The sequence below is a fragment of the Pavona decussata genome, unplaced genomic scaffold (genome assembly GCF_977016875.1).
Source record: "Pavona decussata unplaced genomic scaffold, jaPavDecu1.1 SCAFFOLD_190, whole genome shotgun sequence".
NCBI lineage: Eukaryota > Metazoa > Cnidaria > Anthozoa > Scleractinia > Agariciidae > Pavona > Pavona decussata.
In genome coordinates, this window is record NW_028145599.1 from 1,550,001 (window position 1) to 1,577,473 (window position 27,473).

Sequence of the window (27,473 nt, forward strand, 5' to 3'; positions counted from 1 at the left end):
TCTTGTCCACCTGGACCACATCGCTTCTTTGCACTTATAGAGATACTTGGCTCTTTTCCTTAGATCTGGTTCCTCCTTCCTGGTACATTTAGCTGTGGGAGTTGGCTCGGCCGAAGGTGCAGCATGGAGCTTGGAGTGAGTGCTGGCAATTCGACGTCCTCTTCCAAATAACTCAGGGGACGTCCATTCATGGCAATTTCAACGTCAAGCACAACGTCCGATAATTCGCCCCAGGATAAAGTACCGTTCCCCACTGCTTTCCGGAAGGCAGACTTGAACACGCCTATCAGCCTCTCAAACTGGCCGCCCCACCAGGGAGCTCGGCTAAGGTTGAATCTCCAGGCTATGTCCAGCTTTGAAAGGCAGGTGTGAAACTTCTCATCTTTCATGGCTTTCCTCAGCCAATCCGCTGCTGCTTTAAATGTGCTTCCGTTATCTGAGTAGATTACGCGAGGGCGTCCACGTCTGGCTATAAAACCTTTCAGACTTGCGAGGAACTTGCTTGTCTCTAAGCTCGGAAGTAGATCGAGGTACACCCCTCTGGTAAGACCGCAGGCGTACAAGGCTAGGTAGGCTTTACCTTCCATCTTCTTTGTCACCTGATACTTTATGGGCCCAGCAAAGTCAACACCGATGGTTTCGTAGGGCGTCACTCCTTGGGTTCTGGTCGTTGGTAGATCGCCTGGCGGTGGGGACTGGTAGGCTTGGGCTCGAAATCTCTTGCAGCCCCAACAGCTTTTAATGACCTTCTTGGTAAGTTTTCTCAGGCGTGGGATCCAGTGAGTCCCCCGAACTTTGGTCATTGTGAGTGTAACTCCCCCATGAAGGGTCGCTAGATGCGCTCGTTGAACAAGCTTGTGTGTGAATGCGTTACCATCAGGAAGGTAGATAGGGTGTACACCGACGATTCGTCCTCTACACTCCAGTATTCCGTTGTTGTCTGGTTGCAAGTTCAGCTGTAACTTGTCTGCTTCGAAATTCTTCGAACTTCTGCCTTCCTCTTGAGCTCGTCTAGTCCACCAGGTTTCCTGGTACTTCATTTCATCGGTGGTCAGCGGTCCTTTCACTCTTCTTGGCTTCCGGTTTCTGGAATTAGTTAGGAACCTGGACACCCATGCGCACACGCGCAAGGCTTTTAACAGACTGTGTTGCTCCATCAGAACACTGAACTCGTCTTCTGATGATAGGGCTGTGGCTAAGACTTCCTTTATCACTTTGGCTTCTGCGTTGGATTCTGCGGTGGGTACGGTAACAAGGTCTGGGGGCCATGCTCTAGGATCACTGAGCCATGCTGGTCCCTTCCACCACAGTTGTTTCTCTTCTGTGACCGGTCCACCGCGGCTAGCAAGGTCGGCAGGGTTATCCTTAATTGGTACGTGTCTCCACGCAATGTCACCATGCTCTCTAATCTTTCGGACACTATTTGCCACGAATTGCTTGAAGTCTCCATTCCCGCGTATCCAGTGTAGTGCGACGCTGCTATCGAGCCAACAGTGTAGGGAGGATACAGGAAACCCTTGTAGCGCGTCTTGTACGTTGCTTAGAAGATTCACGGCCATGTGACCCGAGACTAGTTCTCGGCGAGGTATTGTCAACCCTTGCTTCGCCAGTCTTGCCTTTGCTGTGACGAGGCCCTGGTTTACTGAAGTCGGCTGTTTGACGACGGCGTACACGGCAGCCGCGACGCCCTTTCCGCTAGCGTCTCTAAAGGCATGAAGCTCGATGTTCTCGATAGGCTGTTGAGCACTCGTCAGTGCTCTTGGGCAGTTAATTTGCTGAGGTAAACAACTCTCCCACTTCTTCCACTGCTGTACTAGCTCTGCAGATAGCGGCGCGTCCCATGCGCATTTCTCTTCACAAGCCTCATGGTATAGCAGTTTTCCTTGTAGAGTGGTAGGTGCGGCTAATCCTAAAGGGTCATAGATCTTAGCCACCTTTCCCAGGATCCCCCTTTTCGTCGGTTGAGCAACGTTCGCGGGGAAAAGGGACCCCAATTTCGTCGGTTAACTTGTTCCACTTCAATCCCAGGAGTCCACACTGTCTAGATTGGACACCTAGCTGTTGCTTCGCGTAGCTTAAGTCGTCTTCGTGCTCATTCACTGTAACCGGCTCCAGTTCTTTCGCGTTGTCTGCGGGTACGTCATCCAGTTCCAGCTCTTTCACGTTTGAGTGCCACTTGTGCAAATGGAAAGTAGCTTGAGCAAATATCTCAGTTGTTATGGCTTTCTTCTGTTTCACTTCTTTGGTAGTAGGTCCACCAGATAATATGTCATCCACATATAGCTCACGCTCAATCTCTTCCACGCACTTGGGATGTTCATCTCGGCAAGTGTTCAGATGCTGTTGGATCACACCTCCTAGCAGGAAAGGCGAGGGTCCCAAGCCAAAGAGTGCTCTAGTGAATCTGTAAGTCCGAATTCGCTGTGGATCTTTAGCGTCTAACCAATGGAACCGAAGAGCATCTCGGTCTTGTGCATGAATTCTCACTTGGAGAAAGGCTTTGCGAATATCACCAGCGAGAGCCACAGGATGGAATCTTCCCCGCACTAGAACCTTCCAAAGTTTATTTTGGAGCCGCAGTCCAACCTCCAAGCAGTCATTTAGTGAGGGCGCGGAGCTATGGGCTTTGGCTGAGGCATCGTAGACTACCCGCATCTTGGTCGACTCTTCATTCTCCCTCACCACAGCTTTGTGGGGTATGTAAAATTCTTTCCCATTGGCTGGCATGTCTGCCTCTTCCACAATTCCTTAGTTGGTCCTGGATTATCGCATAGTATTCGTCCAGTCGACCTGTTTTCTTTAGACGTTGTACTAGACTTCCCAGGCGTTTCAAGCTCCCAGATTCATTCGAAGGTAGGGGAGGGTGGTCTTCTTTCCAAGGAAGGCGTGCTTCGTACCACCTATCAGGACTGCGTCTAAGCTGTTCACGAAACTCAGCGTACACAACGCTCTGGTCGCCACTAGGTGCGTCTTCAAGTCCAAGGACGTCCATTCTATACAGCTCTTCATAATCGTTGCAGGCCGTTTGCGCTAGGAACATGCTGTCTAGGTCTGTCTCCGTCCCTGGTGACATGATGGTCCACCCAAAGCTAGTATATTCTGCCACTGGTTCACCCATAGCTCCAGTTCGCTGGGATTCACGGGTCTTTATTCGCACATAGTCACTCGCTCCAAGAATAACATGGACAGGAAGCATCTTCTTCAAGTCTGTGTCCTCCATGTACACTCCTTTCAGATGTGGGTACTTGCTTATCATCACCGCATAATTTGGGTTTTCAACAGACAGCAACTCGGCTCGGTCAATTCTCGTCACGCTCAGTGGAATGGCATACTCTTCTTTCGTGTCGCTCGCTTGGACGTTGAAGATCTCGCTTCGTTTTGTAACCACTCCCACGATGGTTTGAATACGGCGTGTGTGTGTGCGTGTTGGTCTCAGCTTCAGCCTATCTAAGAGGTATCCAGAGGCGTAAGAAACGGTTGCGCCGGTATCCAGTAGTGTTCTACAGGTTACGCCATTTATTTTGACAAGAACTATAGGATGGTAAACCTTCTCCCCGTCTTGTGTTGCTGTCAATGGGACTCCAGCATTATTTCTAGGCTGACTTGTTCTTCCTTGTCTGTCACAGATAGACGAGTGGTGCTTTTGCTTGCAGTGTACGCAGGAAGCTCTACTAGAGCAGTTGTTTGCGCTGTGTTTGGGCCCATTTGATGGCGTTCGGCAGGCGACGTGATTTTATCGCACTCCCAAGATCTGTGCGTCACGCAATCACAATAAACACACGCGTGTCGCGCGCGGGCTTGTTCGCATTCTTGCGCGTAGAAACTTCTGTGGCGAGGCGGACGAGGCGGCGGCGGGGCCTGAGGTTTTCCGCTAACTTTCTCAGCTAATTCCAGTGGATGAATCGCCTTCTATTCTTCTAGAGCTCGTATTAGTTCCGTGAATCCCCAGTCTTGCCATCCTAGTTTTCCACTCACGAGTTCGGCTTTGATTCCCGGCAGCTTATCAAGCACACCACGCACCAAAGAAAAACAAGACGAAAGTTTACCCAGCGTCTCAAGAGATTGAACATTGTAGTTCAAAGTCTGGCAAAATTTATGGATTTTGCTAGGCTGTGATCCGGTTATCACTGGCAAGGCATTCAAGTTGTCGATGTATGCCCTTACAATCTCGCTTATCTTGCCGTAATTTGAAGTCAGAATATTCTTGGCGCGCTGGTAGCCCTCAGAAGTAAAGGGAAGGCCGTCGATTGATTCGCAAACATTACTTTCCAGCAATTCTTTCAGATGAGCGAATTTTGTGACCGCTGGCAGATCAGATGAATCAATTTCAGCTTCAAACTTGTTCCAAAACGAGAGCCACTTCTCATAGGTGCCGTCGTATTTTGTGATGATTAGTTTTGGCATTTTCACGTTGCTTTTGCTGGTTGGCTTTGCGGCGGCTTGCTCTGTTTGTTGAATTTTTGCCTTTTGCTCAAGTTTTAGTTTTTCAAACTCTAGTTCTTCCTCTCGTTGCCGATCGAGCAAAGTTTTCTCCTTCTCACGCTTGTAGTCCTCTGCTCTCGTCGCAGCTTCTTCAAGGTTGCGAGTTAAATCAGATATCTCCAAATCTGCTTCGTCGGTGCGTTGTTCTATAGTTGCTCCCCATTTCTGCACATTTTCGATGATTTTTCCAGCCTCAAGCTTGGCTTTTTCGATGTTTACCTTGAGATCTTCGATGTCATTCACGATTTTCTTCAAAATTTCCTCGTGACAAAGGATTTTGTCGAGGTTGCCCTTGTCCACGATTGCAGCAGTCTTGGAGCGTGTAAGTGCTAGTACTTGCAATTCTGTCTCGAGTTCCTTTTGCTTTTCCTCCATTTTAGTTCTTGATCGTCCCGTCGGAGGTGCCACTTGTGTGGGGAATAGATTAAAAAGGCCCACAACGTCCTCAGTTTTCACTTTCAGGTTTTTTAATCAGTTTTTTTCTACTACAAAATAATCCACCTCTCACTAGTATCAATCGAGATTGGCAGTTCGTGACAAAATAAACATTAAAAGCCCTATGCTATTATCGAGTTTCTGACATACGGATAAAGAAACGATGCACATGGATCAAAGCAATCAACTGAAATATGGACTCGTTCACTTCGTTTCTGCTGAAGGGGTAGCTGTAACGACAATTGCTGGTGTTTTTTCTATTGCCACCTGGACATGTTAGTTTGACCACACATAGATTTGTTAACCTTTTCTCTCTGAGAGTCAAATTTCGCCTAGAAAGTACTGAGCAAGCTTTTTCGTGGCTATTTTGCAAGTTAAATGCATTTTTGGTTGATTTATGACTACGCGATCTCATACCAGGAGGATAAAAATTCTTTGAACTTCCAACAAACACACGCTACGCTTGATGAGGCTAACCTTATGTAATGTGATAGATTGGGGGGGGGGGGGGGGTCATTTACATGAAGATCAGAGGGGGTTAAACAAAAACGTGGCCTAAACCGATTTCAATATGGCCAACTCCAATACTTAAATGCTGCTTACTCTGAACGATGTCAAAAAGGAAAATATCAGTGACGAGACACATGTATCTACTTAGAACGACCCGGTTATAAGAGAGATACATAGGTACATTGTCTTAAACCACGGTCTAAGTTAGACTTCGCTTAAATACCCGGCCCTTACATTCTCCAAGTGAGACCCAGGTGAAGGTTATTGATTAGTGCTTTCCTTTCGTGTTGTCTGTAATGCTGTACAAGATGGTTCCAACTTTTGATTCCTGACCATTTAAATGAAGGCTATTCAACAGTACGTTCCTGTGGTATTTCACTGGGTATTGTTTAAGCCTGGTTATCACTAGCGACGCAAGCACAGGCGCAAACACAAGCACAAGCATAAGAGCTTTATGTCAAGTGAAAACAAATGGGAAGCAAGCACAAGCACAAACAAGAAAACGAAAAATTTTGACCCTTGTGCTTGTGCTTGCATCGAGGCCGTTTTCACGGTGAAATAAGCATTCTTATGCTTGCGCTTGTGCTTGCATCGCTAATGAAAACCAAGCTTTACTTTACTAACTTACAGTAGGTGGTTCTAACTTTGATAGTTCTGTGAGCAGTACTTATTTAGCAGAGACCCGGCAAAGAGCACTAATTGGGGACAGTCTTTAGTTGACAATGTTTGTTTTTGAAGAGAGGAGAAAATCAGAGGAGACTCAACCGACGAGTCCGTGGATCGAACCCAGGCCATATTGGTGAGAGGCGAGTGTTCTCACGACTGCGCCATCCTGGCCTACTCCCCCTGGACAGGAGAACAAGGGATTTTGTGGATTAGAAAGTAACCATGGCCATTGCTGACTACAGGGTGCATCTCATGTAGTACTGCTTATATTTTGGTATTTAATTATATTGCTAGTCAGAAGTCCCATTCAAGCAACCATTGTACTATTTGTTAATTTGGATACCGATCAAAATTAACTATTAATTTGGATACCAAAGATATTTTGAAATAATATATTCCTGACAAAATCAGCATTATTTTTTACCCTTAAATAATACACAATATAATTAATAGGTAATACGACTACATGATTGTCTAATTTGGAAATAATTGGATTCAAAAAAATTCCTCGGACTGCCACATTGGACTCGGCCTACGGCCTCTTTTTCTCATCCAATTATTTCCAAATTGGACAGCATGTACAGCCTGTAGTCCTATTACATATACTAGTTAGATGAAATTTAGGATGAGAATGCACTATTGGGTGTAAAAGACTCACCGCACAAGCCACCATCCATCAAAGTTCTTCTCGAGCACAGTCACCAACACACCGAGTTCAAACGACATTTCATCATCAAGTTCTGCTTTGTAAGCTGACGTCGCGATAAATTTCTCTGCCAAATGTAGAGATATAACTTTAAAGGTTAAACTTATTGTGTCAGTTACTAAAAGACAGTTTAGACGGTGTTTAACAAAACCACGTTCTAAGCCATTTTCAATTTTGGCAACAATTATATCTGCTATTGACGGTACCAAGAAGGCTTGCATCCCAGGCTAGAAAACTATTTATCTACTTAAAATAAACCACTTATAAACAGATTTGGAGGCCCACTGATTGTCTTAAGCCGTTGCCTAAGTTAGACTCTGTTTAAATAACTGGCCCATTGTATTTTGGGGTGCAAATATCTTAACAGCGACTCTCCCAACTTCAGCGAAGATGTAATTATAGTTCTTTGGTCTCTTTCACCCTGAAATCTTTTATTTACAGTTCATTTATATCACCAGTTCAAAAAGTCAGTTTCAAAGTAACTGTATAATTGTACAAAGGAAACTATGCAGAGCAGAGGGCGGCCACGTTCAAAGAGTAGCATGATTTATTGATTAATAATCGCTGACCTCCCAAAAGCCCAATACATATATGTTTGTGCCGGTTAGAATGCTGCCTTGCTCGGCCGCTTCAGGCTCCCTCGCTGCGGCAGCAAATATATAGGGACAAGGGAAGAAACTTAATTAATTTTGTCAAATTTCAAAACCCCCATAAATCATCGTGTTTACAATAAAAGGGCTTCAATTTTGGCAAGTGCCTCTGAAATAATATTCTCTCTACACACATAGTGTAATTTAACCGGTATGCTCGTTATATCCAACTTTTGGGGAACGATATGTTTGCTTACGTACGATGTGGATCGGAGGATACTGGTGACGGATGGTCATCCATAACGTCAGTCTCCTCCATCGCAATACGTAACTACTAAAGCTGTATGTTGACTCGAGCAAGGCAGAGAAACTGGACACCTCTTTACTGTTGCTCTAGCTCCTGTCGTTTCTAATCACCAACCTATAGTGTCTGTCTCTCACCTTCCACACCCGGCTGATTTGCAAGATCATCTGTTGTTCCATCTTCGCGCTCAAGATAAGCCGCTGGGACCCAGCCTTGCTCTTCATCCACGTTAACAAACCACCAACCTACAACAAAGTTCGGCCAACTAAATTCAAAACACCAGTCAGAACAGATCCTCTGTTGGAAATTTAGCTTTCCGATAAAAACGAATTGTGGAATAAAACAAAAGACCTCGACAATATTTGAGCACGTTTTCGTGAAAATTGCCACTTATCTTCTCTTTCACTTGGCTCCCAAGTAGAATGTAACAATAAATTTACCATTTTCATTCTTGTCAATAACTTCCACGATATCTCCTGCCACCATGTTGACTTCGTTTCTGTTCTGCTTCTTGTAGTCTGCAATGGCCACATACTGTTCAAGTAACACAGGTCCACTTATTGTCTCAGCTGTTAAAATATCACAAAAAACACCAAACACTTAATGACTGTCCCCAGGGGAGACAGTGAGATTTGTTTCCCCGAGACCCTCAATGTTCGCCGAGGGAGACATTGAGGGTCTCGGGGAAACGAAACTCACTATTTTACCTCCCAACTCAAAAATAGAACATATTATATATGGGTGTCACCTTAGAATTTCCTGAGAAGGGAGTTAAGGTCTGTTTTGTTTAAAAATTGAAAGCTTTCGTCCAAATTTTGATCTTTGCAGAAGTCTCTCGACGTTTTCATGGCATTGTGGGTGGCCTTGTCAGTATGTTTCGGGATTTTGTCCCAAAGAAGCTGTTGAATTTTGTCTTCAGTTCTTGTTTGAAAGCGTTTAGCTGCCATAAATGCAAAAAGTTATTTTCTTGCCACGGTTTGAAGGTACACGACCTCATCATGTGCGAGTCTAAAGTTCAAATTGCTGTTTCCTCGGGGAGTTAGTGACTTTTGTTCTCCCTAGGGAGTTAGTGAGTTTTGACCCATGGCACGTGACACGTTCTCCTCCAATCAGAACACGTATTTGAGCTCGGAGGTATAACAATAGGAATTGAATGCCTGACCTTTACCAGACCTTGCTTGCACCTGCCAGATGCGGTGTGTTGGTCACGTGTTGTTACTTTTCGCATTTCACAGCAGCCTTTTAATGTCATGACTTTTGAGATTCGATAGATGTAGTTTTGGATAGGTAAACATGTAACGGTTTCGAGAAACCATTACTTAAAGGTATCCCCAAGGTGTCGCTTCCAATGAAATTCAAACTATTAGTTTTTGATAAGGTAGCCTCTTTCAAACAAAGCTTTTCTTAATACCCTCCTTGGTACACTGCATGTACATGTGCAATGCTTTTATCACCAAACAGAGTCAAGTTACGTTTGAGAAAATTAAGCAAACAAACCAACACTTAGTATTATGACCCGGATTATGACTTTGTAAATGTATGACTGTTTCTGCATTTGTATGGCTCTCTTTTACATGTCACTAAATTGTGTAAAAACAGACTGATAAATGGGCACGGAAACAGTAATACACACATACAACAGAGGAACAAGATTGGGCTTCCTGTGCTTTACCTGAATCCTTTTCTTTCTTGCGTTTGTCTTTGCTTAAGAAAATACACAGAGGTTAATATTTTGAATTAGCTTTCAATCTATCTTCCAACAACAATCCACACCCTCCCAAAAAAATTTGTTTACTAGTGTAAATGCTCTACCACTGAGCTACAGGAGACTCATGAGAGCTAAGGCCATTAAAGTAAGTTCTTGTGACAAGCATCCTGCATACTGTTAAGATAAGCCTTCTACGCAGACGTTATTTGTCTCGTCATGTGACACACTCTGGAGGATTGCATCATGTGACGAGCCAAAGAACGTCTGCGTAAGAGGCTATATCCAATGGAAGACAAAATGTGATGGTACAGTACATGTAGGTTTTAAACCTGGTGATTGAAGGACAAAGCAGAGAGATTTCAAGAAGTTAATATTCAAAAAAAAAAAAAAAAAATGAAAAAGATGTTATCTAACAGTCAACCACACAGGCATAATAATGGGAAAAAAATCTAAATTCTCCAGACAGGACATTTGATATGAACCTTTTCAGAGTAGTGTGGATGTTCTAACACTGACCTACAGGAGACTCTTGGGAGCAAAGCCATTACACTACATTCATAACTATTATAAGATGGGGGGTGGGGGAGTTACTAGATATTTTCATTTGCTATGGTATGCCACATCGTTTTGGTGTGAAATGAGAAAAGTCTGTTTTCTTCCCCATGAATTGTAACTTGCTGTGATTGCCAGTTAAAAGTGATGTTTCAAATATTGTTACCTGGGAAGTGACAATTAAGTATAGAAGGGTCCAGACCACTTTTCACTGAAAATAAAACCATCAGTTTTCTCATGATAGTTAAGAACCTACTTATATGGCTATGATATCAAACTTCATGACAAATCTTAACCCTAAGAATGAATAATAATTCTGTTTAAGATTAATGAGGATTCTACTTACTCTTTGCCAGGTGGGTCTATGTCATCTGCCTTTGGCTCAAAAAACTTCAAAACAGTATCACAAGATGAGATCTTTGGAGGTAATGAGATGAGATCCTGAAACATGATTATTAACATGAAGTGATTATACTGGAAAACTCAAGCTCTAACTTCAGTTTGATGGCAACGTTCTTGAGCTCATGGCAACTCCACTCCATTGAGGTTGAATCTGCTCAAACTTTCAAGGGAATACATGTAACTACTGACATGTGTATTTTCCAGGGATCTGTTTTTCTAAAGTCCTGGTTGGAAGTTATCAGGCATGTAAAGTACATGTAATTTGCGGGTAAGGTTCCTAAACAGAGATTTAAAACATGTATTTATTCACTTTAAATTCTAACTTTCAGAATCAGCTATAATTCTATATACACTGTCACACATTGGGCAAGTTTTCACTATAAATAATCGCCAATTAATGAAAAACATGTTTGAAAGAATTCTTGTCAGGACTGTTAACTTATCTGGTCCTTCAAGAAACGGGCCCAAGAATCCCTAAGATTCTTTTGTCTTATTGTAAGCCAGTTGCTGTTGTATCTTGCTAGAATGGGGTAGAAATGTTATTTACGTGACATTATGTATAAGAAAAGAAAAATAAACCACATGATAGTGAAAAACGTCTATTAATAAAAGTTCAGATCGAGTTCCTGTTTTACCATTTTCTTGTGATCAAAATCACTATGACTTGAAAACAATTAGCACATTTTTGTTCTTTACAATGGCTAATGCAATTAAGCAGTGTCCTTTTCAAAACCAGTGATTGCCACATTCATCTGTACACTGGTTCAAAGTTGTTTTCTGGTAAAAATTACAAGACCAAAGCTCAGTCTCTGAAATCTTAGGTCATCTGGACAAAGGGGTTGATGACAGTTGCTTGAGTACCCTGGCCTACCACTGGCTCTTGACAAGCTGAACATTCTCTAACAATCCTTGCATGCAAGGACTCGATCCTTGAAAAAATCTTCTTTCAGGTCTGTGCACTTACATACTAATTATAACTAAAGAACCTTGTTTGACCTCAAGCTTACCACAGTGTAATTTTCCAACAATGACAAGTTTATTCATTATGCCTAACCTTGCAGTATTCGCTGATTGGGTCTTTTCTTCGCAATGCCACATCTCGCACATGGCTTCTTCCAAAGATAATTTTACCTGCAGGCATATTGTTTGAAGCAAATCAACTACACATAATCAATTTTACCAATGTTATTCACAAAATCTCTGCAAAATTTTGTTTATCGAAACCAGGAAAGTAATTACTCAACATCATCTTGATCAGGAAAAAACTCATTTGCACTTACTTTCAATGCACAAATATTTACATATGCGACTACAAAACTAGTTTTGTAGTTATGTTCGAACGTGGCGACCAACTGATGAGGTCTTCCGACGACTAGTTTTGTAGTCGCATATGTAAATAATTATTGTGTGTTGAAAGTTAATGTAAAATGAGGTTTTTCCTGATCAAGATGATGTGAGAGCAGTGCGATTATGGCTAAATCGGAGAATAGTATGTCCGATTTAGGCGTACTATTCTACGATTTACCACTAAGGTTTTTACCTATTTTACGATTGAAGTCTCTGATTCTTCCGATTCTACGATTTTAGCTTAAGAGACTTTAGAAATGATTATCCCATTCTACGATTCTTCCGATTCTACGATTTTACCATAAGACATTTTGGAAATGATTATCCGATTCTGCAATTCTTCCGATTCTTCGATTTTACCTTAAGAACAAGATATATTCATGTGTAGTGCGCTTGTTTCGGCTAATGGATTAAAGAAAGAGATATATTTCATGTGTAGTGCGCTTGTTTCGGGAAGAATCGTATAATCGGAAGAATCCGAATAATCGGAGAATCGTGCCAAGTAGGAAAATCGGAGAATCGGAAGAATCGTATCTCAAAACTCATTTTTTGCTATTCTCCGATTTAACCATAATCGCACCCTTCTGGATGATGTATTCCTAAAATGATCCCATAAAATGTTGCTTAAAACAAACAAATCAGTCAAGAGATTCTTGTCAGGTGTGATATTGTTTGGAATCATGAGGTGATTAACTCGAGTTACAAATGTTTGCATATTTGTTCCTTTTGTGTAAATGGCATTTATAGCTGATATGTGAAGAAGAAGCCATAATGACATTATTTGAGCTAGCTTGAGGTCCACATTGGAAAACCAATGGTTGAGATATTTTTCAGCCACAATGAATGACTAGCCTGTGAGAGCAGATTACTTTTTATTTCCAGTGTTTCACTCACGACAAAGGTGCCTACCTGTAGCTGTTTTTCCAGGCTATGGCATAATTATTTTTCATTATTTGTAAATTTGTCAGTTACTCAATAAATCTATTATCCATACGCCAAAGTTTGTAACCAAAAATAATTTGGACAATTAGAAACAATCTGACACCCCAATCATAATGGAACCCATGACCTTCCATACACCAGTCAGATGCTCTTAAATCACTGACCCATGTAGGGAGGACCAAGGTAAGCCAAGCTACAGTAAACAATTTACAGGGTATGCATTCTACATACATTGTCAAAAACCAACATTGTGTATGATGATACACGTATATAAAGAAAGATACTTAAAGAAGGTAAAGGGGGATCAAATGGTCTTTACAAGCATTGCAGGTTTTTGCGAGCACGAGCAGTGATCAAATTTGTCTTTGAGCAGTGAGCACTTCAGAAAATACAACTGGCAAGCAGTGGACACTTTGTAAATTTCTCTCTTGCAGCAAATCTTTTATTTTTTAATTTCACACGATTTTTTTAAAATGCACCTGGTAGTCCTAATTATAGCACATTAACTTATGTTATTGTCATGTGCTTTCAACTGAACTTGACAACCAGATTCCAGGTATTCACAGTACCATGCAGAGATGCATTTATTTCTCAGTACCAATAAACCTACAAAATTTCATGCAATCGAGTAAACTTTAACGAAAATCCGAGCATGCGAGCAATTATGAAAATTTTGTGAGCACGAACAAGCAAGCACTCATCTAAATTATGCAAGCAAACCGAGCAAAGGCCAAATGTTGTGAGCACTAGAAAATTTTAAGTTACCTAAGTACAAACCTAGTAAATGGCCAAGCTCACCACAAGTCTCTCTGTCAGCAGCTCAGTGGAACTCAAGAACTCAAGAACTCAGTGGAACTCAAGAACTCAAGAACTCAGATTTTTTTCTTTCCCACCCTCATGATATTATGATGAACATTACATACATTACATCTTTCTTTTCATGAAACATTTCAACATAAAAATCTTAGGCTAGACATTAAGGAAAACGGCTCTTATTAAATATAACACAAAAAGTTTTTTTGCAGAATTGTGTAGTTCCAGAAAATATCCCCCCATGGAAAGGATATTTTTTCTAAGACCCACCTACTCCTTCTGAAATTCCAATTTAGCTTTAACAATTTCTACAAATTGCTTGATCTTTGAGAACCCCCACCCCCTGGAATTTTAGCCCCTTTTGTGGGGAGTGGGGGAGGGGAGGGGAGGGTGTGGATATTTGCTGGTATTAGGTACTACTTATTTTTCTGAAAACAGAAATTACATGTAGTGAAACAGATTTGAGAGAATTAATATCAGAAGTGTGTATAAAACAACATAGGAACCAACCACAATACCTTTTAATTTAATATCATATTTGTAAAACAGTTCAGGCATGCCAGTAAGATACTGAAAAAATGTAGATTTACTGCACCTGGTAAAAATGGCAAAATTCTCTTTGTTGGATCTTTCACACCACTCTCATCTGGGAACTCTTCTAAAAGCTTGGTCTGTTTTTAAAATATGAAATGACTAGATTACCTGACCTTTATAAAGTACATGACAGTTCTCCAACGCATAATGCCTTGCAGATGCATGAGGTTAGTATAATTCTTCCATTAGATTGCAGACTTTATCAAGGATAGACTCAGCTGCAAAGAACTTGGGCATTTACAAGGATAGACTTCTCCTTCAAAAAATGCTTTTTTTTCCAATGCAGGTGAAAATGTATTTTTTCCAAAAACTACATAAGAATATTGTTATGGACTGTATGAGTAACACTAGGTGTTTAGCCAATGGTAGATTTGAGACTTTATGAGATGGTGAGACCAGCATTAAACCAATACTCTGGGATAACTTCATTAAAAAAATAACGCAGCAAGACTAACAAGATTTGACTAATATTTTGCACATTTTTTTAAAATGACCGTTTGCTACCCCTGGCACTCAGAGGAAGTTGCTGTGAAAACCATGCGTGTTACTTGATCTGATGCTTTAAAAACTCCATTAAGAGAAATCTGTCAATTGGAATTCAGTGAATTGATGTGACCCTACTTTAGATTGGTAACATTTTACAAACCTGAAGATCAAAGAATTTACTGTATCGTCTGTAAATAACATTGACACTTCCATCAGACCAAGTGGCATTTATGACATAAACCTACAAAGAAAATTGTTTAATCAACCAAACTGATGGACAGCAAAATTATATTGGAAGCATATTGGGGGTATATTTAATTTAATTTTTCAGGGGAGGGTTGGATTAAAACACACAATAAAACATTTTGCAGAGCGAACTGACAGTGGAAGAAAAATGGGCAAATTGCAAAAGGAAACAAAGAAATATCTTACAAGTTAGTGGAAGAAAATTCATCCATTTTAGTCCCTAAAGATTGATTAAAAAACATTGCACCCACCCCCTCCCCCCTACACACACAAAAAAAAGGTCTGTACCAGTCAATCACTGGACACAATGATACAGTATACAGTACGTGGTCCTACGTAATAAATAGCATATCTACCCAAGATCGGTATGTCATACTCTGTAGCCACCACTTGGACTATTCTGAGCATTGCCTAGTAAATGATTGTTCAACAATGGGTGTTTAAAGGCCTACCTCCACCTGAAAAGCTTTGTGCACTGCGGGTTTACTTTGTGCACTTTGTGTAATAAGAAATTATCAGATCTGATTGGATTATCTTTGAAAATTCATTTATTCTGGAGCTGTATGAGGATTATAGGTTCATAAATTTGTAGGAATTTATTCTTCCATTTCAGGTTATTGTTCCTTGAATTATTAATTTTGTAAATATGCTGGCAAATGTGACGTTTTAAGTGGCTGTTGCATATACAACAATGCTCCTACTTGTACCAATTTTTGTTTCTTTTTCTGTATTTTTTGTGTCGGTCTACTACCCCAGACCTCCAGGTTTTGCTCACTCAAAACATGACTTTGGTATGACGTTAAATAATGCAATGCAAAGTAAGCATAACAAAGACACACCATCACTCTGTGAATAGTTAGCTCCCTGACTACATACATGTACATCTCTTTCAATTAAGTTAGACAAACCACTGCAACATTGGCATCTTTGACATACCACGCATGTGGGATTGAGTTAAGCAAATAGTTCTAACTGAATTTACCAGGTTAAACTGGCCATATCATAGAATTTCTACTCAGCATGCTGCAAAATCTCCATACCCTTCCCACAGTATACCCACCCCTCTGAAAATTCTAATCATGTCCAATTTACTACGAATCGATATTCTTCTGAATCATGCCACCATATTTACCATACTTGTAAGAAACATTTACATGATTGAAGATCTCAGAATTGTAGTGGCCCCATCACCAGATGTCATCAATACATGCGTTTGATTAGCTAGGGAAGCATGTATGCATACATGAGCTGGATTTCCGTGCAATTAATGCGTCTAATCCAACTGAATTTTCGTCCATCAAGGGTATGCATGTTGCATATCTTGTAAACAAAACGTACGTTAACTTCCATCATTTTGATTCGAAAAACGAAAATCTCAGTGAACGTATCCAAAGCTTAAGCTTACCTTCGTCGTTCGATCGATCATTCTAATCGTCAAACTGCATTTTCGTGTAAACAACAAAACCCTATTTTAAATGCTCGAAGAATTTGCAAAACAGAATGTACAATAGACCTTCTAGCATTAGTAATTAAGCTTCACTGGAACGATCCATTTCATCAAAAAAACATACAAATTATGCTATCGTACCACGGTACTACCAATCACTTGAAATCGATTAAATATTGTGTGGTACTTACGTAGTGCTTGCTTGGAATTTTCCGTTTCTGAATATCAACGATTTTCACAACGGTTAAAACTCTTCGCGACATTGTGTATATACAAAATTAAACTGCTCCCAAACGTTCTAACGAAATATCACACGGAAGGCGAACGGAAAGCGATAAACTTCAAAGATCATGAACTGATTAAGGGAATGAGCCCGCGAACAGCCGGAAACGAAAACCTCACCCAGAGTCTCACCCACCCCCGCCGGCATTGGTGATCTCATCGTCCCCACCCATCAAGTAAAGACTTCACGAAGCAGATTTCTGAAAGATATGCTTCTTTTCGTTGCAAGTATATAAGGAAGCTAAAATCAGCCAATGAAAAACGAGCAAAGACCTTGGTAAAGGAAAGGACATCTAAGCTGAACAACACGAACGTGTAACCGCAAGCTGATGGAACCGAAATACAAGATAAGGAAGTCCTGGATTGACGTCAGTTTGACCCGCCAATATGACCGTCAATGGACACCACTTGAACCTACCCTATTAATAGAGACTGAACTTAACTTCAACCCAACCAAAATAAAAACATAATGATGAGAACTTTCAGCATCCATTTCGAGTTTTTAGAACCCCAAAAGAAGGTGTGTTTTTTTTTCCTTTTTGTTCTTGTATTGCTTATTAACACACACAGCTCTACACCATAATACTGAGGTTACATCATGTTCTGTGTAAAAGCAACTCGACTCTTAAACTGCTTTTCCTTTCTACTTTAAACATCTTGTTTACTACTTTAGTTACAACACATCGCGTTGTATTTTTGTTTTGCTGGTTTTTTGTTTTTGTTTTCATTGATTTTTAGTGTATTGTAATATATATCAGATAATATATTATATTATTCTAAAAAAGGGAAGGAATCGGAATAAGCTCTGCTGAATCTTTTCAGGTACAAGGAGTGGGGGGGGGGGGGGTGGGGGGCGATGGAAAAGGAAAGAGTGCGGGAGGGGGGGGGGTGGGGGGCGATGGAAAAGGAAAGAGTGCGGGCTGATATTGCAAAAGCTGGTTAATAGGAAAAGGTTCGATTTCGTTGTTACAATGTTTTAGATGTGGCGTAAAATTCACTAAGATTGAGATCTTCTCTCTACCGACTTCTGTAAAACCAAAGAAAGGATTTATCAAGAAAGAAGATGAAAATGGCTATTTTGGGTCTCAAAGTTTCTATAAACGTTGTGTTTTACCTTAAGACCAGAAAAGGTGAAAGATCTTTTCACGAAACTCTCCACAAAAAGTACAACTGGCATCACTTTTATAAGTATCTTAACCAACAAGTACATTTGTATTTGAAGTTTGATGCACCAATCTAAAATGAAAATTAATCACTTTCCAACTTTTTTTGTGTATTTTCAGTCAAGCCAATCTGGTATACAGTCTGTCAGTTTACCGGTCTTGTTCTTCCTGGATTAACTTTAAAACAGAAATTCATCTTACACAGAATCAACGAACGCTTTTTTTTTCAATTAATTTATTCTTGTTTTGCATGCTCCACCAAGACCCACCAATAGCGTAGCTCCACTGCTTACTATATAAACATCAACTTTTCGTATACTTAACAATTATTCCACGAGCGCGCGTTGGATATGAGATGATAGATAGGCTATAATCATCTCATATCCAACAAGCGCGAGTGGAATAATTGTTTAATTAGAAACAATCAAGAAATATTGCTAGATTTTTCTGATTTCGTTTCGCAAGTACAAGTAGAAGAGAATTTAATGGTCACTATTTCTCGGGCATAGTATAATGCCTCATATACCATGGCTTCTAAGCCAATCAAATCGCTCGAATTGCATTATACAATGATCCAGTTTTTAAAAATAGGAGTTAATACTGGATAGCTCGAATCACACCTCGGCTAGAACAAACGGCCTCAATTATACTCGTACGGCCCAGTTCCGTTTTATGCCCTTCATTCGTGGTTTCGTGTTACGATTTTTCTTTTTTTTTTTGTCCTCTCTCCTCTCTCCCCACTTTTCATTCTCCCTCCCCCTCCCCCCTCAATTATACTCGTACTGCCCAGTTCCGTTTTATGCCCTTCATTCGTGGTTTCGTGTTACGATTTTCCTTTTTTTTTTCCTCTCTCTTCTCTCCCCACTTTTCATTCTCCCTCCCCCTCCCCGCCCCCTTTGCTAGGCTTGTGCCGATGGCTTGGTGTATAGATTCCAAAGCAACCCTCAAAGTACTTTTCTTCAGTCCGATCCAATCTCCTCTCGGCCTTCAGGGGCCTGACTGCTGCAGCGTTCTCATCATCCTCATCCGCCGGCCAAAACCATCAAATCGAAAGCAACTAAACCTGACAACGATTCCGCATTCGAAGTGCCAAAAATTTGACACAGCTTTACCTTTGACACAGCTTTACCTTCAACGGAGCAGGAGATGGACATCACTGATCAGATTGAATTTGTTTGATTTTCTGTCAATTGCTTATAAATTGCCCCATATGGATGTATCCTCTGGCTAAAAATGGAATTAAACTTAGCATTTTTCTAGGAGATTCCCACTTTTTGGTTTGGTTGCCATGGTAGGGAATAAATGTTGGCAATTTGAAAAGTAAAGCTTCATCTTGTTTGCTTAGTTCTGTCATTATTTGCTTTTGAAAGGAAAGGGTTTGCTCACTTAGCACGTGAACATCAGCGTACATGCATAAAATATTCTCATTAAGGTTCAACTTTAATCCGGCGTGCCTACATTTTATAACAACATTTTATCTGTCAGGTTTGTGAAATACTCAATGATAGTTATTTAGGAACGTTCCTTTGAGCGGAAGGAGACCTGATCGCACTGATCACGTAAGTTGAGAGTTTAAGTTTTAAGTGATAATGATCGGTTATTGTTACCAAGAGTGTCTGATGTTAGAATGATTAATGTTTCCATGGCTAACCTTCCGTAGGTTCAGAAAGCTCACTTGTAAGGTATGGTCAACATGATTTCGTAGAAACCTTTCACGGGGTAAAACTCTCTTTTTGATGACGGCATCTGAGACTTCTACGTCTCCGTTCAACCTGACTCCTTCGCACGAGTAAAGTACTAAGCTTGTCGAATGTAAGAATCCATATTTCGGTTTTCAGATTCTAATTAATTGCCTTGGTAATCCACGTTTAGAGTACATATAGTTAATATTCTGGAAAGGTCCTTGGCGTCAACGAGAGTAGTTCTTAATAGTAAAAAAAAAAAGAAAACCATGTCAAAATGTACTTTCATTTTGTAGTTTTACATAATAGAGTATTGCTTAGTATTAACAGTTGATATTCGACTGAATTCAATTCACCGCTGCTGTATTTACATTGTTTGTTCTTGAGTTTTGTTTCATTCAAACGTCCTTTTGACAGAGAAATTAAACAATACCGAGTATTTTATCGTTAGAGGACAAAACATACACTTTCCCTTCTCGTTTATAAATGCTCTATCAGCGCTGGTGTCGAACGTTAAACGCAATCCAACACAAACCATTTTCTTGCAAATTAGTTTAAATGGACATGGCTTGTTGACATAATGAAGTTCTTTGTCCCATTTTACACTTACTCGACAAAAACACCGGATTTAAAAGTTACAGAAATTTATGTTTTTATGCATCAAATATTCACAAAAATGTTGCTTTTTATACGGTTTTTTGTTTGGTCTGAACGAAAAGTCCTTCGCAACGTTTTCCTTAAGAGATGTTTTTTTTACATTAATACTGCTCTTGAAGATATATTTCGATTCATGTTTGGCTTAGTTCCATTCAGTTAAGTTTTTATGGCCTACCAACTACTTGAAAAATTTGGGATCCAACTGAAATTTTATCGCACTTTCGTTCTAAAAGAGGCTTTCTATTAGGAAGCGATTATTTGCCTATCTACTGATTCAATATACTGAATAATGTCCTACCCGCATCTTCATGAGTTACCATAAAACGTGCGAAAAATATCTCAGTGATATAATGAAATAATTTTTTCTTTGGTCCGGTGTTCTGTGTAGTTTATCTACTTCCCGGTCAGTTTTATAGGAGGTGCAAATTAATTTTAAAAAAATGCATATTGAATATCAAACAGGACCACAGGAAAGAGATCCTCAAAGTCTTTCATTTGAGAAGTCATGGCACAAACAAGTGAAGTTTTATAAAAGCTCTTGTTGACCGATCAGGTGGAGATGGGCTTGATTGAGGGCTGGGATGAAAAACTATGAAAACTAATTTAATTGATATTCAGGAACCATCAATGCAAGCACAACCAACTCCCAATCTCTTCTGTATTTGCTTTCTAAGATGACAGGTCCAGCAGCACACACGTCATCTTTTTCTTTGGTTGGTACACATTTTACATAAGGAGTGCGGGAAAGGAACATCTGTCTTACGGTCTTGAGTACAAAGTGATTGATTTACAGTGTAACAGGCGTGTTTTCATTGGATTGCTCAGTTCTCTCACATTCAAGAATATATAAACAAAGCTTCACTTGACACTCGATTTTGTAAATAAGTTGATACATTCGCTCGAGTGAGTTTGAAAGCCCTGACAGCATGACAGTATACTTTAGATAACTCTGTCAAAGGATTATTAAACTTCTACGGTATTAGTTTAAGACTGTTTAAAAAATCGAAAGAAAATACAACAAGGAAAGAAAAAAAGCACGCACGATAATTGAATGCTGTGATATCTGTCACCGGACGGAAGGGAAGTTTCGTGGGAACCTGTGGCTGTTAGGCCGTCTTTTTTTTTTGGATTTAGCCGTAAACATAAACTTTTTTATCCGGTTACTTTTCAAGAATTGTCAGTCCCCAAATACGGATGAAAATATGCGAAGGAACAGTTAGCATTACTTATCAGGAGGTCTGTATCAGGAGGTCTGGTGACAAGCATCAGTTTGAATTTTTGTTTTCACGGCTCACAAATTCTTTGTTGACACCAGCCTGTACGATAAGGCTTTAGCTATAAACTGGTTCGTAAAAGAAGGATTCCGATTGGTTCATTGCGCTGTTTACGTTTGTTGTGATTGGCTAGAGTGATTACTTTGGTTGTAGGTTCAAATAAGGTTCAAATGAAAACCGCTCATCAATTGGCCCGTAAAGAGGCATTCTGATTGGTTCTTGAGCGGTCGGAATTTGCGTTACGTAAAGAATTTTCAAAGGCAGATTAGGAACCTTTTCCCATGTGTCTGTCCTACTGGTTTTGCTGAGGCGGATCTATTCCGGCAGTGTCCAGAAAAAAACATTTTGTACAAAGGTCTTACAAAAAGTGGATCTCCACTTGTTGTTGAACTCGACTTTCGTCTAATATATGTAACGCGCTTGTTTGTAAAGCTGGTCCGTTGGTGCGGGCGATTGGTTTGATCGCGTTCTTTTACAATATAAGAGTGATATTGGCAATAGGCATTTTATATATAACTGGCAGGCAAACAGTGGTAAGTTCGTAAACGGAATGTACCAATTTGAAAGACTGATTATAGGCTAATCCTTGAAATTCCTTCAAAATGGTGCGTATCAATTTTGGAATGGTCATTGTTGAAGATTTTGTAGAACTATTCCTTCAAAATGCCAATTCCATTCAAATATGGTAGCCAGACTGTTCTCGAAAATGGAAAGCACCAAGTTAAATTTGTTTTATCATTATTTTTTATCTTCTAGTTCGATGTTGTGGCTCACCGCACATCTGGTCGCACCTCTGTTAGTATTGACTTGTCTGGTGCAATGTGTTTCTCCAGTTCCAGCGCAGAGAAATGAAATACTCTCCACTACCAAAGCACCAACGCAAAGTAAACTTAAGATTATACCTGAGGTAAAACTGCCGAATGACCGCCAAAAACAAAAGACACCACCAACAGTAAAATCACCACCAACAAAAAAAACCACGCCTAAAAAGACCACGACTCCAACTCACCTGAACGAGTTCTCGCTTGATGACATCCTCTACAGAGGGCGACAGTCCAGTAAGTAAAGTAACGTAGCTCACACTGATTAATCTAAGTCAGAAAAAGAATACGAACACGGGAAGGAGAAGTTCTTTTGTGTGAAATAATTGGGCAACCCGATGACGGTCACTCATCCCCGGGATGAATGGCGGCGTGCGAAAACTTTAAAAACGAAAAATGGTGATAAAAAATCTTGTTTTGTTCAATAATGAAATCAATAGAAACATCCATAGACATTTGGCGTGAAAAGGAGTGTGAACACTCTATTGATGCTTGTGTTCCATGTTCTCTATAACGTTTGGTCATGTGATTTTGTTCAATGAATCACTTCTACTTAAATGTTCCATTTCTATAACTTAATGGAAACAACGAAAATAGCTTTTGAATACCCCGCCAGCATTGCAGTCAATTGTGAAGCCTGGGAGAGCTTTAGATTGGAAAAAGAGAACCGTAAAACACGTCCATATTTCAAACCTGTTGACGTTCACAGGGGCCTCGTTCCTCGCTGTTAATGAGGACTTTACGCATCCACGACGGCAACGCCAACGAAAACGTAACTTGAAAATACAAGTTAGTGTTACTTGAACTGCTTTGCGCTTATTCCAATGCGTTCAACTTCTACAATGTGGCCGAACTATCCAGTAACAGAGCTGGTGGGAACGGTCTTCAAGTTAGCACAGAGAATGAAAATTTACTGTCACGACTCACGCTCTCCATAAAACCTTGAATTTGGGCATTTCACTCATGTGTTGTTTGGGCGAAGATGGCGACGAAATGTATCAAAATTTGTAATGCACGTGTACAGCATTGTTTAGCTCATTAAGCCTCTTCTTAATTGACATTTTCGTTGCCGTCGGCGTCGTGTTTGCGTAAAAAGTCCTTAATGAGCCTTTTTCAACGAGATAACGTTGTAGGCACACGCAGTGCGGGATCCCCTTTAAGATTCTAATGTTGTTGCACTGTTCGTTGCATGGTGGGAAGATGGAATACCTCCATACAATGTTTTTGAACTTGAAGACTAAGAAACATTGCTTTCCGTTTTTGTGTTCTATATTACTCATGCGTTTTAAACGTGGAACCGATTTTGTATTAACTATGATGTAGATTTGTCTTGTAGTGCCTCAGTTATGTTTATAATGTACCTTTTGTTATTGGCCAATTGCTTTATAACTGGTCGTTTTCTCCCTTCCCCTTTTTGTACTTTATCAGTTAAAATTATTTAACTTGTCGATTTTTCTTTTGCAGACGAGGCCAACGCTTTTATAAAAGCAAACGAACAACGAGGAAAAACTCTGGAAACAACGTATGAACACGTTCGCGAACAAGATCTTAACGATATAGAAGCGTTAGTTAGGGAAAGAAATGAATTGCGGATGAGAAAACGGTCCATAGTTTAATATTATAGAGTCAAGTATTAGTATGAAACAAAATTTAACAATTGGACGGCAGTTTTCTACTGTCTATACTCTTTTGTTTAAAACTGCATCATGATAATGTAATTCCGGGAATTTGATTGGCTTAGCGACCATGGTATACGAGCCATCATACCATGCCCGAGAATTGGCGACCATTAAATTGTCTTCTGGTTGTTCTTGCAAAGCAAAATTAGCAAGATCTGGCAATATTTCTTGATCGTTTTTAATAAAACAATTATTTCGGTCATTCACGCTTGTTGTATATGAGATGATTATAGTCAACCAGGTGCCACGTGCCTCGTTGGCTATCTATCATCTCATATCCAACGCGCACTCGTGGAATAATTGTTAAATAGACCGTAAAATTACGTAATAAAATGTTCAAGCTCAAGTGGCACCACGAACCGGAGGCGAGTGGTTTCACTGCCACGTTTTGATCATTTTATGGCGTCATTTTGTTGTCTAAAGAGTATAGACCATAGAAAACTGCCGTCAATTTCATTTTAACAATAACATGGAAAACGTACGAGCGGAATTGTCTTTATTTTCCCTTGAGAAAGCGCGCGCGTTACATCTAAGGTAGTTTTTATTGTCTCTCCTATTATAGACAATAGCTACGAGCCACTCAGCACGCGGGAATTTGGACAGCTATTGGAAAAATGGTTACAACTGAGTTGATAACTGAAGGTAATTTGACCACAGTAGAGAGATTCCATTACTAACATTGCGAGCATTTTAGCCCATTGTCAGAGCGAATTGCTCTGACAATGGGCTAATGCTCAAAACGTCGGCACTCAAGTCTCTTTACTGTGGTCAAATTACCTTACTGTCCCACCGACGTGGCACCACGGTTTTTTTTTACTAACCCCCTATTAGTATTTCCACTTATTCTGACAGGAACTGAGTGTGGCCACTATTAACGAATACTCATAACTTGGAGACATTATTCGAGGACAACATCAAAGCAAAAAGGAATACTGAAATAAAGGCTCAAATTCTTTTGACCTTAATTCAGGTGGAGTTTCCTCGAATTCTGAAAAGATGACATGAAAGTACGCGGATTTAAGCAGCCAGCACTTTTTCTCACTCCGCGTTGTTAATTCATAGCTAAATTCGTTGATGATATAATCTTGGGATATCTGAGAAAATACTGAATTAGGGCAGGCTTACCGTTCCCGAAATATATTTTGTATCTATTTTTATACGAAAGAACTGTAGCTGGTTGATGCTCTGGTAGCATTCTGAGTTACGTGTAAAAATAAATCATGATATTAAATAATTGAGTTCGCTTAATGGGTCAACGAAAATCTTTTATAACATCAACTTCATCCTGAGGTGACTATACTTCATTTCAGTCGTTTCTCTTTGTTATGTCAAAGCAGACACTACGAGGAATATGTTACGAGGGAGTAATGGAGGGATCTTTCGGAGGCACTAAAACACCAACAGGCAGCAATCAGCTGTATTAGACATACTGTTTGACAGGAGACAGATAAACTGAGAGATAAGCTCCCCAATAGAAAAAAATTTCGAAGAGTCCACTTTTCGTGAGCTGAAACGGTAGCTTATCAAGTCTCCCTATAGTTTATAAAGCACGCAATTAAAGCGAAGAGCTTTAATGGAGTGAACAAGTTGATCATAGGTTCTGTATGACAACATCACTCTTAATGACACGATTTATTATTTATAATTAGCTCATGAAGTAGCAATCTCCTAACCGGAGTCCTCAGGTCCTTTGGTCAGCGGTTTGCCGCCAGGAGCCCAATACTGACGACCAACCAGGAGGGAGAGGTCAACTCGTGGGCTCGGCTGTCCGGATGATACGGGCCATCGTGACGTCACTTCCTGTGAAGCGCGGGATTTTGTCTAGTTTCGAAAATGGCGCTGGTGATTTTGTTGCATCAAACGACTTTTTTTTTCCAGCCAGGTTCCGGATGGGGTTTGTTTTCTTGCTGAGTAGACTTTTAATCTTCTTTTCTCGATATAGGTAAGTGTTGATTTATTTTCAACCATGAATTATGCTGAAAATGTTGCAGTGAAGAGTTACGTGTACTTGCGCTGATCGGAAAAGCTGAGATTGTCCGCGCCAGAAAAATTACATCTTATTAATTACACAAAGTACTGGTGACACTGACATTTGCCTTGGGACGAGGTCAAATCTTAGTGCAAACGTTCCAGTTGAGATTAGTAGGTTATATTCAGCTGCAAAAATGATCAGTGCGTTTGTTTCGCCGAGTGAAAAAACAGTGAAAATTATAAGTTTGTGTTTATTGCTGAAACTTGACCTGAAGTTATCGCATTTGCTTCTAACATTATTAAAATGATTGATAAATACAAAATGATGATTCAAAGGAGTTTATTTTAATTTACCCATGCCATTTAACCCTTGTTAAGAAGACTTTTACTGAGCAACCTAGAATTTTGAAAAAGCTTGCAAAATATGCGGACGCCCGAGGAAACGGACTTTCTTTTGAACTGATAATTACTTTTTTGCGAGAAATTTCTCGAAATTTCACACCAAATCGCGAACTCCTGACTCAGTTTTCTGGCCAAACATATTCACAATATCTTCAGCTTTCTCTAGAGCTTTAATAAGGAGACATCTTGTCATAGAAATAAACTTATCACCTGAAATGATCCAGAAAACAAATGAGCAAGGAGACGATAAATGCTGTAGTCAGTTGATTTACATTAGTAAGATGATGAAAGAGTTGAAGTTGAGTTAAAGTTAAGTACTAGTCCAGAGAGTAATTGAATCCTCCTTATGTATTCCAAACCTGTGAGAGAAAAACTTGTGCATTGCCCCTAGAATTTTGATGTTTAGATACAGAATGTTTGGACTATTTTGCCTTGAAGCTGGCGTCAGCCGCTCGGCCTCGCAAGGAGAGTCTTGTCATATTTTCCTGTTTTTGTGAGATAATTAAACAAAAAAAGCAAACTCCATTGCCCATTAACAATTACCAACTGGCAAATTACTTAGTACTAATGGGTTCTTTGCAACGTAGCTTTTCCGATAGCTTGAGAAAAAAATGTTTTCGCCTTTCTTTTCGCAAGCGCTCGACCAGACAGTACCGGAGAAATGCGTTTAAACCCACTGATCATTTTTATTAAGTTGTTAGATAATTGTTTTTAATGGCCAATCGAAAGCTCTTAACCACAGTAAGATCTCACTTTTCCCTCCTTGTTAAATTCTTTTGGATTCTCAAGTTATCTTTCTTCAAAGATGCGCAGGCCGTCACTGTTTTGTCGCATTTGCTATCAACCAGTGTCAAACTTTTGCGTATTTTCATACTTGAAATATTAACTTCATGAGCGATGATGCTGTTTTCATGTATTATGGTAATAGGTTAAATCATAGCAATGATTCTTTGATGGCCTTGCGTAGAATTATTTGACTGATCATCCAAGAAAAAAATTTGGCGAGGTTGTAGTTTATCAATCATTCAAACTTCCCGGGTTTTACAGGAAGTGACGTCACGATGGCCCGTATCATCCGGACAAGCAATCTGATTGCGAAAAGCCGAAGTTGACCCCTCCCTCCTGCGACCAACCATGCACCAGCCAATCTCGTACCCAGAGTCTTCAGGCTTTTTGGTCAGCGGGGCAACGCCGGGAAGACTCTGGGGACATCGAATTTTATTACCGCAGGATTTCTGCGGTAAAACAATGGAAACCGTTACGGAACAGCCAATAAAAAAAATTGAATTTTTTCGATGTCCCCAGAGTCTTC

The 27,473-nt window shown here is 40.2% G+C and overlaps 2 protein-coding genes and 1 pseudogene across 2 annotated transcripts in view; 1 reads left to right on the forward strand and 2 right to left on the reverse strand.

Annotated features, from left to right (window-relative positions):
• Window positions 1-3,715, reverse strand: part of LOC146462281 (uncharacterized) — a 4,656-nt pseudogene extending 941 nt beyond the window's left edge.
• Window positions 1-16,589, reverse strand: part of LOC146462280 (SH3 and PX domain-containing protein 2A-like) — a 23,370-nt gene extending 6,781 nt beyond the window's left edge. The window contains exons 1-9 of the mRNA XM_085085781.1: window positions 16,422-16,589; window positions 14,698-14,778; window positions 14,053-14,128; window positions 11,410-11,486; window positions 10,300-10,394; window positions 9,366-9,397; window positions 8,134-8,262; window positions 7,831-7,938; window positions 6,752-6,866 (exon numbers count right to left, since the gene is read on the reverse strand). Coding sequence (XP_084941907.1) covers window positions 6,752-6,866; window positions 7,831-7,938; window positions 8,134-8,262; window positions 9,366-9,397; window positions 10,300-10,394; window positions 11,410-11,486; window positions 14,053-14,128; window positions 14,698-14,778; window positions 16,422-16,493 — 785 coding nt within the window. The 5' untranslated portion in view covers window positions 16,494-16,589. The remainder of the gene's footprint in view (window positions 1-6,751; window positions 6,867-7,830; window positions 7,939-8,133; window positions 8,263-9,365; window positions 9,398-10,299; window positions 10,395-11,409; window positions 11,487-14,052; window positions 14,129-14,697; window positions 14,779-16,421) is intronic.
• Window positions 16,590-19,110: 2,521 nt separating this feature from the next.
• Window positions 19,111-25,036, forward strand: LOC146462282 (uncharacterized). Its single transcript, XM_085085782.1, has 3 exons — window positions 19,111-19,234; window positions 22,045-22,346; window positions 23,574-25,036. The coding sequence occupies exons 2-3, from the start codon at window positions 22,049-22,051 to the stop codon at window positions 23,723-23,725; spliced, it is 450 nt and encodes a 149-aa protein (XP_084941908.1). The 5' UTR covers window positions 19,111-19,234; window positions 22,045-22,048; the 3' UTR covers window positions 23,726-25,036.
• Window positions 25,037-27,473: the final 2,437 nt, after the last annotated feature.

Excerpts from the sequence above, each read along its gene's own strand:
- LOC146462282 (XM_085085782.1), top strand. The coding sequence starts at position 22,049 with ATGTTGTGGCTCACCGCACATCTGGTCGCACCTCTGTTAGTATTGACT. Across the intron at positions 22,347-23,573 it reads CTACAGAGGGCGACAGTCCA|ACGAGGCCAACGCTTTTATA; the intron begins GTAAGTAAAGTA and ends TTTCTTTTGCAG.